Source organism: Mastomys coucha, unplaced genomic scaffold, assembly GCF_008632895.1.
Source record: "Mastomys coucha isolate ucsf_1 unplaced genomic scaffold, UCSF_Mcou_1 pScaffold2, whole genome shotgun sequence".
NCBI lineage: Eukaryota > Metazoa > Chordata > Mammalia > Rodentia > Muridae > Mastomys > Mastomys coucha.
The window spans coordinates 23,421,914-23,434,044 of NW_022196902.1; the positions used below are offsets into that span (position 1 = coordinate 23,421,914).

Below are 12,131 nucleotides of genomic sequence, written 5' to 3' on the forward strand. Positions count from 1 at the left end.
AAAAAAAAAAAAAGAAATTTAGAAAATGTCCTACAGACATGTGGAGACAGGTCAATTTGGTGGAGGGAGTTCCTCAGTTAGAGCCTTGCATTTCAGGTATGTCCAGCTTTCTGTCAAGGTGACAAACACTAATTAATCAAGTGGTAAAATCCTAGTGTTGACGCCACCACACACTTTGGTTACAATTTAAAGAAAGTAAACCATTTTGAAGTGACTAGGATTGTTCTCTCTCCCTCAGATGGCTAGCTTTGCAGCTGCCAGAAGGTGCTGGCTGCTGGGAGTTCCCCAGAGCTGAACCTTGCGTGTTCCCACGAGGCAAGGGGTGCCCACTGGTGCAAGAACGACAAAACTGTTTATGGGTGTAACTAACCACTTTGTTGATTAGACTTGGGGCCTGTTCCATAGGAGATAACTCATATCGCACACTGTAAACAAGGTCAAACTCACTGCAAGGGAAGCCATAGGCCCCAGAAGAGAACCTATTGATGTTATACTCCTAAGTGGTCACATAAGCAAACCACCTTCTAAATATTTATGTTCATAGGCATAGGTTTGTGTTATTCACAACCTCGGTTAGAGATGCTTCTGATGGAGTAGGTTGGGAGGAGTTAAGGCAGAGACTCATTCCTGTTTGGAATTCTAAGAAGAAGCAACCATGAGTGCTCAGGCATAAATGGGTTATCTCTATCAACTGCTAACTACCTTCTACCTTTAGGGTTTGGGGAACATCACAGGAGAGAGGGTGGAAATAACAGGAGAGCTAAGGATGAAGAAGAGCACTGAGAAATTCTGTCCTCTAGACAGGGTATGGCTGATGGACACACAAATTCACAGTCCCTGCGGTTACCAGCTTACCATTAAGCCAAGTCCCAGCATGGAGGCTCCTGAGGCCTACTTCTGGCTGAGGATCTATTGGTAGTTAATGGATGCTAGAGAAGGGAAAAAAAATCACTTTTCTTTGGGGATGTGAACACTGGAGGTTCCTTTTACCCTGTGAGTAACTTCATACCCATTCACATATGACCCGAAATAACTGAACTCGATTGGATTAACTAAATTAGTAATTTTAAAACAAGACAGAAATTGGGGGTAGATGTGATGGGGTGGAGAGGGGGGTTCCTGGGAAGAGGTGGAGGAAGAGAATAAGGGTAGATATGACCATGATACATTGTATACATGTATGAAATTTTCAAAGAATAAGAAAATAATCAATTCAGTGTTCAATGCAAGCCAGGACATAAAGGGATACTCCTACCTGACCTCTTGCAAAAACAAAACCCAACCAACCAGCAAAATCACCAAACACCAAACCCAAAACCAAACAAAAAAATACCAAAAGCAGTCTAAAGAGGCCCCACCCTTGTTCTGGCCAGATTCAGAAAGTGGTAAATCTATACATTCAAGTTAACTCAGAAAAATCTAGAAAGAAAAGCCAGTCTGCAGAGGGCTTTTAAACAAGAGGTCTCAACTTTAATCCTGAAGTTTATGATTTATAAGGGCAATATAATAAGATCAAAATAGTTATTCAGGTTATCATAGCTCTGAGGTACAGGATACATTTTAAAGGAAAACACAGAATAGCAAATTGTACTTTAGGTATGAGGTGAGAGTAATTCAGTCATACACTTAGATATTGTCAGGTTTGCTACGGAAGATAGAAGCCTGCTTAAATTATCAACAAAGTTCATCCTAATAATGATCTAATGATTAAAAACTAGATTGTAACTGCTTTTTAAAAAAAATCTAATATCAGAACATGAACATGTTAGGCACATTCTTTATTTTAATGCAATATTCAGATTAGACTCCCTCAGTTCAATTAAAGAGTACCAAGGAGGGGACACCCTAATCCACATCCTTTCTCATCATATTACTTGCAGAAATACGGACCAGACAATAGTGTCCAGGGAGATGACACATGGAGATGCTATATAGCCTCAATAGCTATGATGATCTGAATATAAAAGCCCACATAGGTCCACTTAGGGAGTGGCAATATCAGAATGTGTGGCATTGTTGGAGGAAGTGTGTCTCAGTTCACTTCCTGCTCCCTGCATATCAAGATGTAGAACTCTCAGCTCTTTCTCCAGCACCATGTCTGCCTGCGTGTTTCCTGCCATGATGATAATGGGCTAAACTTCTAAAACTGTAAAGCTAGCCCCAATTAAACGTTGTCTTTTATAAGAGTTGTCATAGTCTCTTCAAAGCAATAAAACACTAAGACAAAAGCCATGAAATGACTTCAAGTGTTAAATATCCTTTCCTAAACCTCATTTCCACAATTCAATAACATAAATGAATAGTGTAATGAATATAATTTGGACTGCATACTCTGCTGTAAGACAGAAATAAGATTTAAAGTTAAATAGATATGAACAAGGTGTCAAAATTCAGTGCATCCCAGGTCCTCCATTGGTAAAATGCAGAATGCCTTATGGAACAGCTGTATTAGTTAACCACGCAAGGAACCACTTACTCCATTGTGCTTAGCATGGCCAGGGAGAGTAACTGCTGGGTGTCCCATATGCTCTCCTTCATGCTCTCTAATCCAGATTTGAGTAAATGGATAGTTGAACTGGTGGAGCTATGAGTGGGCATCCTCTTTTGGATGTTCACAGGAACATTTCGGTTTTTTAAATTTTTTAATTTTTTTTGTTTTGTTTTGTTTTTGAGACAGTGTTTCTCTATGTAGCCCTGTCTGTCCTGGAACTCACTCTATAGACCAGGCTGGCCTCAAACTCAGAAATCTGCCTGCCTCTGCCTCCCAAGTGCTGGGATTAAAGGCGTGTGCCACCACTGCCCGGCTTCACAGGAACATTTTGTAAAGGATATGTCAGTCATAATAATCTGCTATGATTCAGATACTAGAATTACATCAAGATACAGACATTTCAGATAAGGAATTCCCAATTTAAGCTAGATTTTTGACAGAGTGAAGTTATGCCTTCATAGTTAAATTAGGACCAAGAGTCAGGGCAAAGAATGCTGGGATCTTGTAGGTATATAAACTGAAATATGGAAATTTCACAAATATCCCAAACACACCATCGCCATTCTCAGATTACTCAAGAGAAGTAGCTGACTTTGCAAAATGTACTTGAGACAGAGACAGGTAAGGCTGTCGTGTATTTAACCCACTGGGGACAGAGACAGGTAAGGCTGTCATGTATTTAACCCACTGGTGACAGAGACAGGTAAGGCTGTTGTGTATTTAACCCACTAGAGACAGAGACAGGTAAGGCTGTCATGTATTTAACCCACTGGTGACAGAGACAGGTAAGTCTGTCGTGTATTTAACCCACTGGTGACAGAGACAGGTAAGGCTGTCGTGTATTTAACCTACTGGAGACAGAGACAGGTAAGGCTGTCGTGTATTTAACCCACTGGGGAGTCCAAGTGCTCTTCAAGCAGTGTTATCTGACTGAATATGAAGGGGCTGCCAGTCTTCCTGGAGTCATGGAGAGCTTGGATCTACTGACAACTTCTACCAAGGAATAAGACCATTATGGTTTGGGCAGTTTTATATTAAATTAATTAAATTCTCCTGTTACACATAACTTGCCTACTTCAGTTGTGTCTGGGACAGGCCTAAAAACCTGATCACAGAACTGAGGCGTACACTTCAAAAGAAGTCAGCCTCCTGAGGTAGTCAGTCACTGACATCTCCTAACTCAGAGGTGTTCCAGATTGATCTCTGCTATAATCTGTGGAGAGATCTGTGTGCTTTCTTTATTCAGGCATAAAGGTGCCCTAAGAAATATTTTGTTATTAGCTCAACTGAGTTTGAGCATTATTTCCTGGCCTTCACAGTGTTTCAATAATCCTAATAGATTTCCTAGCTGTAATTAGCTTGGAATTTTTACTAAGAAGCTGTCTTACCAGACAGGGTGTCTCACGAGTTAGAGATAGCAGTTGGGTACTTTCTATCAGAGCAGTCCTACACAAAGAAAACCTGTTTTACTGCCAGTGAGAAGTTAGAAGTTTTAGGGCTCCCATCACTAATTATCTATGTTACAGCCAAAGAATGCTAGTATACGACCTTCAGCTGCTTGCCTCAGACAGACCCTGAGAGTTTATCTTGGGGACAGTTTATCTTGGGGCTGCCAGAACAACCTAGCCCAAGAAGAAGGACATCACTGCTCCTCCGCCTTGCACTTGGCAGCTTGTTCTCACTGACCTTGGTGTAGCTATCTCCTGCCTACGTGACTTCTGTAGTTTGCCCTGTTCTCTGTATACCATATAAGCCTGATTTCTACTTTGTACAAATTACATTCAGAATCTGCACTCCTTTGTGCTGTGTCTGTTATTTCTTCGCCAACGCCTTGTCTACCTGATTAGGACCCTGCTCCCCCCGTGGGTTGAGGGAGGCCCAGACTGGTCAGCCCGTGGCATTCTCCAATTTCTAAAGCTTATGATTTAATAAGAATCGGTACAGAAAACAAAAACAAAACCAACCAGTCATACAAAAAAAAAAAAAAAAAAAAAAAAAAAAAAAAGATAACCAGAGACTATGCAGGGAGTTGTGTGACTCTGTTTTCTTACTTACAAACTATTCCTTTATTATTGGAATTAAGGGAGTCACAACACACTGCACAGGCACAAGTAGTGGATTTAGTAGCATTAATTTATTAGTAATAATTACAAAGAAGGAAAAAATCTAACATCTACTTAAGGAGCACTAGGAACAATAGGGAGGAACAGTGATGTATATACTTGATATGTTATGTCAACCTCATGTATATACTTGATATGTCAACCTCATGTATATACGTGATACATTATGTCAACCTCAAAGTATTTCCCTGTAACCAGGAGCACTAGAGCAGTGGATGAATCGAAGTGACACATCTTGAAGAATATGATGTCACATCTCTAAGATAAATGAGAGGACAATGTGACAGGCAGCATCTGTTAGATTGACCCAGCACTACAGCTGACACCCCAATAAATGAACATCCATTCATCACTCAGCAAAGGACTACTGAAGGAATCTAGAATCTATCAGCAGAATAAGAAGGCATCTCATGGCACTCCTTAGCTCCTCATTAAGTTCCTCAGATGAGCTTAAGTTTAGTAATTCTATAAATTGTTATTAAAATAAATGTACTTTTCATACTAGGCACTTGGAAGTCCTGGTGGAACATAATTATAGGGCCACTCTATCTGTCCTCTCTTAGTCTAAAATGTGAATTTATTTAGGGCCAATGATGCACTGAAATACAAAAGGGAATAGCTATGAGAAAATTCCCTAATAGTTATCACAAAAGCTATCATAACAACAAATGCAACATGTCCTCAAGACAATATTTAGTTAATTAATAATGAATTCAAGAAAAACCTATTTGCTACTCAAAGACAAGTAAGCCATGTCAATATACAGTGTGATAGAATTCAACAAATGACCTATATATAGTGTGATGGAATTCAACAAATGACCTATATCAATATACAGTGTGATGGAATTCAACAAATGATCAATACACAGTGTGATGGAATTCAACAAATGACCTATATCAATACACAGTGCAACTGAATTCAACACATGACCTATATCAATATACAGTGTGATGGAATTCAACAAATGACCTATATTAAGAAGCTTGCAAATCCACTTGAGGAAGAGGTCCAAGAAAAATACTGTTTCAGCATTAAAAGTGTCTTCCAAGTTAAAGAATGACAGGAAAAATAATTACACATGGGATTGTTAAGTTATTCTACAAGAGTTCTTGGTATATGCAATTCCATTCTGAAAGAAACTCAATTTCCAAATACTATAATACATTTTTTCTCAGAAAAAAAAACCATATATATATATATATATATATATATATATATATATATATATATATGTGTGTGTGTGTGTGTAATTAGCCAATCTCTCAGTATCTCTTGTTCTCCTCTCCCCACACCAAATGAAGTCTATACAACCCACAAATGTGGCTGAAAAATACAGTGCTATTTCTTCCTATGGAATAATCATGAAAGGGACAAATCTTTACAGAGATGAATCTATTTACAATATTTTATTCCTGAGAGAACAATTTATTACAGAGCTTCAGAAATTAACATTTCTTCTGATGAATCGTTTTTAAGTAACAGTAGGAAATGAACATGCCCATTCCCAAGAGTCCTAGCTCAAAGCTTCCATAAGGTCCTGGGGGTTGCATGCATGGTTAGAGGGTACATCACATAATACAAAACAAACTATGTTTATTGCCTTTATTAATGTGAGTTTGTACCTAAGAGAAAGGGGGAATATTAGGAAATTTATTCATTAAAATCCTATTCTTTTCACATTAAACTGTAATTTATTAAAATGAGGTGAATCTCCTGGTGAGAGTCACCACCATAGGCAGTAATCATCTGGAAACTGTGGCCTTGCTCAGAGTCTCATCTGGCTTAGTTAGAATTCATGATACAGAAGGTCAGTGAGTCCTGTTTATTAATTAAGCACCTGTCCAAATGATGATGTTGGTGACTGGTCAGGAAAAGCTATGTGGATTTCAGAGTTAAAATTAAGTCCTTTGTAAGTCTTTACTCTCTCTAAGCCTTTTTATTCCATCACACATATAAAAATAAATCAATTTCTTAAAAGACTATTTTTAATTTTCTTTTAAAGCTCCTATTTTATATTCTATAAACATATCATTTGTAGTACACTGCTAGTGATTGCTATGCCATTATCATCTGTCCCCAAAACAATAAAATCTCTTCTTTGGTAATATGCTGAAACAAAGCTCTGTCTGAATTCTCATATTCACTGACTGTAGATTCGTCAACAATCACAATGTGGCATCAATCTACCTGCCATGTCCAACGACACATGGTGGACGAATGTGTGGTGGTATAAGCACAGAAGAATATTACTAAGCCGTAAGTCAACTCGGGCCTGTTATCTGTAGCAACATGGATGAGTCTAGAGGATTACATGAAATACACCAGGCAAGGAAAGACAGCCTTCATACTCACCTGTGTGGGCATGTGTGGGCAACAATGAGAGCTTAGTAATGACAAGATCAGTTAGATAAAAGGAGCAACTTTTTTTTTTTTTAGGTTTTTCGAGACAGGGTTTCTCTGTGTAGCCCTGAATGTCCTGGAACTCACTCTGTAGACCAGGCTGGCCTCGAACTCAGAGATTCGCCCACCTCTGCCTCTCAAGCGCTGGGATTAAAGGTGTGCACCACCACCGCCCGGCGGCCCTGAAGTTCTTTAGTGGAGTGGGTCAATGAGAGATTATAACTATATTCTGTATCCAAAAACTGTACAAGGGAGGATTTCTGAACCCTTCCTCAAAAAAGAAATGCTAAGTGCTTATGGAGATGGATATGCTAGTTGCCCAGATTTGATCTTTGTTGACTGTTACACACATGTATAAATATTGTACTCATAAATACATATATAATTACTACCAGTTCAAAAATAAGGAGCCCCCCAACAAATACAAACATTCAATCTCCTTACAGCCATGTAACTCTGCTGTCTACGCTGGGGACTACACATCATAGTTTTCTTGCTGCCGAGTCAAACACTCCCTTCAGAGGCCCTAGAATCTTCAGTTCTCTCCCATGTAAGCACTTTTAAAACAACCACCAATACTGTCTCTCTACTACACTTCAAGAGCTTGGGCAGCCCTAGCTTGCTCCTTTATTCCCATCAAAGGGCAGGTCCAATTTCAGATATTTGAGTTTATTTGCATCTTCCTTTGAAAATCAACCCTGCAGTTGTGTCAAAATGACCATTTATGGAAGAAAACAAGTATGTACCCTTCAAAAAGCTAAAAAAAATGTCATAATTAAGCAAAAGCTCTTATTCAAGAATAAAATAAATTATTTAGAGATAGACAATCCACAGGTAGCTAGAATTGGGGCAGCGGGCACTGCCTCCGCTCTGCTCACCTCTCCCGGGGAACAGCAAACCAGTACTCAGGCTGCTTTCTTCTCTTGCCGTACTGCTGGACCATGGCCGTGGTGTGACTGGCAAAGGACTTTCTCATTGGCTTTCCGACTTTGATGCACAGAAACATGGGTGGGGCCTTACTCTTTTCTTCTTTTGAGGGAAGTATATCTGAATCACATGAGAAAGCATTTCTCAACCCTGATAACATCAGTGACAGTTAAAAACGTTTCAGCTTACAAAGAGGGACGCGCGTGGGAGGATTCAGCTGCATAGTATTAGACAGAATGAACCATCAGACTTCCTTTGGCACACAAGGACAACACGCTTGCATGTTTCAGGTTAGTACATGTCACATGGCCTGCTACACACTAACAGTGAGCATAAAAACCAGCACAGGGACAAATAGTGTAACATCACAACACAATTTGGTTTAGAACTAAAACCTCTCAAAAGCATTTTTGGCTGGGCATGGTGGCACACACCTTTAATCCCAGAACTTGGGAGGCAGAGACAGGGGGATCTCTGAGTTGTCACCAGTTGGCCCTAGTGTACAGGACAAGTTCTACCAAGGGTATGTAGTGAGATCTCTCCTCTCCTCTACTCTCCTTTCCTCCCCTCCCCTCCCCTCCCCTCCCCTGTCCTCCCCTCCCCTGTCCTCTCCTTTCTTCTCCTCCCTATGTCTACCCTCCCCTCCCCTCTTCTGTCCTCCTCTGCTATCTGCCATCCCTTCTTTCTCATACACAAATACACAGTTTCAACTTCTTTAGATTTAGGCAGGCAAGGTAAGAAAAAAGAAAATTGTTTGAAAGAGTTAAATACTTCTGAAATAGAAATCTGTATTTAGTTCAAGTTCTATAAATTGTTTTATAAATTTTTACCTCAAGCATTAATGCTCAGTCTGCCTCAGTAAATAAAGTGGACCATAACCAAAGACACAGGGCTTCCATGTGCATATATGTAGCCACACACATGGGAACGTGCACACATACAAACATACATACTACACGAACACACACACACACACACACACACACACACACAATCCAATTGAAACCGAACCAAACATCTTACCTTCAATCGGTACCTGAATTCTCTTTAATAGCCATAACTGAATCTCGGATTTATTATCCATCTGTGCACTGTGACAGATCTTGTCTAGAGATGATCCCAAAGAATCCAGAACCTCTTTATTGTTAATAACAGTTTCCTCTAGTTTCAGGGGCAGAGTTTCTCCCCCCTTTACCCAGAGTGTACCTGGCTCTTTGTTGCCCTTAGGTGGGGAATCACCTGCTTGAGGAAGAGAGCTACTAAGTGTGATGTCTACTCCCCCTGGTTTAATACTTTTGCGGTCACTTAGCTCTGACTTGTGCACATTTTCCAGCAGCTGTGACTTTTCCTCGTTTTTATTTAGGTAAAGCTCAATGAGTTTAACTTTCTCTAGATCTTCGTGTATACTCAGCGTGCTCTCCCCCAAGTTTTCTGGGGATCCAGACGGTTTGTCAACTTCTGGTGCTCCATCTTGCTTCTCACCGGAGTCTAAATCTAGGGCCCTCTTCAGTTCAGTACCACTGTCTGTTCCTGGACCATGCTGGGCTGCCCACTCTTGCCCTTTCTGTGCAGGCATGATTGTTTGTGGCACATCCTTCTTTTGGTCATAGGATAGATACTCTTTCGTGGTGTCTCCTTTGTCCATTCCACTCTCAGGTTGAGAAGAAAGCTCTTCCAAGTCAACAAAGTCCTCATCTCCTAAAAGACAATTTTCTTTGGCTATAGGTTCCAAGGTAGCACGCATGCTGCCTGGTCCCTTGCTGAGCTGAGTCACTGAGGGAGACTCACTGGCTGTTCCCCTGGGAGATTCCAGATTCTTTAATTTCCACAACTCAGAGTCATCTGGGGGCTCCATACATCTGCAAGTGCGTTGCCTTGACTCCTCAGGAGAGCCCACTGATTTGGCATCTAAAGCAAGGGTCCTCTCCCCGTTCTGCTGTCGTTTTTCCTTGTTGATGGACTTGAATTTACTGAATGGATTGATATCCTTCTCTGAAGCCAGATCCTCCCATTCTCCAGGCCTGTACAGAGGACAAAGATCCCGAGGTAGGTCACTGTAGGGGCAAAAATGGTGGATGCACATGGAATGTTAAAAATAAGAGCAAAAATGAAGTGGAGGAAAGAAAGAAAACAACAAAAACACTACAACTTAAAGTTATGCTAAAAATGATCTCAAAATAAGAAAATGAAACCAAAAGATGGATTGCGAAATAAAATATAACTCAACGAAAAGGACTGACAAATGAATGAGCCACACGAATTGTAACTTCTGGTAGATCACACAGATGCATCCTGAGTATACAGATGTTACCTGAAAGACTCTTCAATACGAAATAAAGTTTCTGATATTTATGAAGGAAAGCACAAAGGAGAGATTTAGCATCAATGACTAAAATTCCTTAAGTCAAATGTTTCCCTTTTTATAAATTGGTAGAAATTAGAAATCAACAGCAGAATCTTGAAAGGATCCTTAATATCTCTGCTCATTTACTTGTTCCCTATAAACTGACTTTGAATATGTATATATTCAAACTATATATATATATATACATATATACATATGTATATAAATATACATATGTGCCTCCCTGGAGTTACTTTATAAAGTATTTGCATGGAAAACTCAGGCCTTTCCCAATAGGAAATGAAAACCCATATAAGTGCTAGACTCTACTAAATGGGTTAAAAGCTTTAACCCACCCTTCCATTTAGTAAGCATTCATAGGAGCGTAAATACAGTGGTGGCTGAGCGTTTGTCCTGTAGAACTGTGAATACACGAAGTGGGCTGACCGATCCAAAAACAGCTGAAGATGCTTTGATTACACAGCTAAATAACTGAGATAATTCTTTTCATGTTGCAACTTGAAATTTCATTTGGCAGACTAAAGACTGAGGTGTACAGCAGATTAAAGAACTCTTCACATCCCTGATTAACAGGTCAAAGTTTCTTCCATAAACCTCCAAGCTCTTTAACTTCTCTACTCCCATGGAGAATGACCCCCTTGACACAGTCACCTGCATTCCTGTTAGCCTCCTACCTAACCTTGTCCACTCCTCCATCCTCCTTCCTTTTCTCCAGTCCAAGCTGCCAGTTCCCCAAGCAAGACTGATTTAACCGTAAGTTCTGTATGCTTGCAGCTGCCAGGCACTGTTGAGACAAAGTGTATAATGGTGGCAACTGGCTCTTGTTAATTAATACTTTTCTAGATTTAGTCTGGCAACTAATAGGGAATCAACAGTCCTCACAGTTATTCCCTTCCTACTTTCTGTGGCAGCTGGACCTATTAAATATCTACCTCCACCCCAAAACCCCAAACCCAAGTGTTAGGATGACTAGAGTTGTTGAGTCACTCCATATCCCTCACCCTTCCCCCTTCTCCTTCTCTACCTCCTCCAGCCCCCCCACACACACACTGACTCCAGGTATTCTCCCTCCCTATCTCTTCCAGCCCCCCACACTGACTCCAGGTATTCTCCCTCTCTATCTCCTCCAGCCCCCCACACTGACTCCAGGTATTCTCCCTCCCTATCTCCTCCAGCCCCCCACACTGACTCCAGGTAGATCTTAAGTAGATATTTTTTCCTTTACTATTTGGGGAACTTTACTAAGTTTTCTTAATCATTTCTATTTCCCATTTTTCGATTTTTCAGTTTCACAACACAGAATCTCCATCTCTTGGTTTCCTTCTTAGCCCCTTGCTTCTACAATGCCCTGGCTTCTGCAAATGCCCTCCCTTTGAAATTCCATTTAAAGCTCCCTCTAGCCCCTGGTCTAAAACAAAGAAACGGCCCTTACGATGGCAAAGCATCTTTGATCTTCATGTGGGAAATGTCGTTATACAGGGCAATGGAGACCACCTCTTCCATGGGGCAGATGAGACCGTATTCTTCACATCCGTTTTCAATCACTAAGGGATCGGACTTATGAGGGTCAAACATGATGTTGTTAGGAGTAACAATCATGACACCCCCAACCACACCCTGTAGAAGGAAGGAACAGAAGGTATTACTCGGGATAGGAAAGCATTCCTCAGCCATCACAGAACCTTCAAGGTAAGCACAGTCTCCTGTGTGACAATCACATCCGTGGTAAGAAAGCTAGAAAAGAATGCTGGTCGCTGGGAGGCACAGGAGCAGTGACAACTCCTGGTCACTGGGAGGCACAGGAGCAGTGACAGCTCCTGGT

General features: G+C 40.7%; 1 protein-coding gene across 3 annotated transcripts in view; it reads right to left on the reverse strand.

Moving 5' to 3' along the window:
- Ncoa7 (nuclear receptor coactivator 7) overlaps positions 1–12,131 on the reverse strand; it is a 187,555-nt gene that overhangs the window by 41,846 nt on the left and 133,578 nt on the right. For 2 of the 3 annotated variants that reach the window (XM_031380712.1, XM_031380713.1), the window contains exons 8-10: positions 11,742–11,926; positions 8,968–9,998; positions 7,896–8,064 (exon numbers count right to left, since the gene is read on the reverse strand). In XM_031380712.1, coding sequence (XP_031236572.1) covers positions 7,896–8,064; positions 8,968–9,998; positions 11,742–11,926 — 1,385 coding nt within the window. The remainder of the gene's footprint in view (positions 1–7,895; positions 8,065–8,967; positions 9,999–11,741; positions 11,927–12,131) is intronic. The other variant, XM_031380714.1, reaches the window with a different exon arrangement.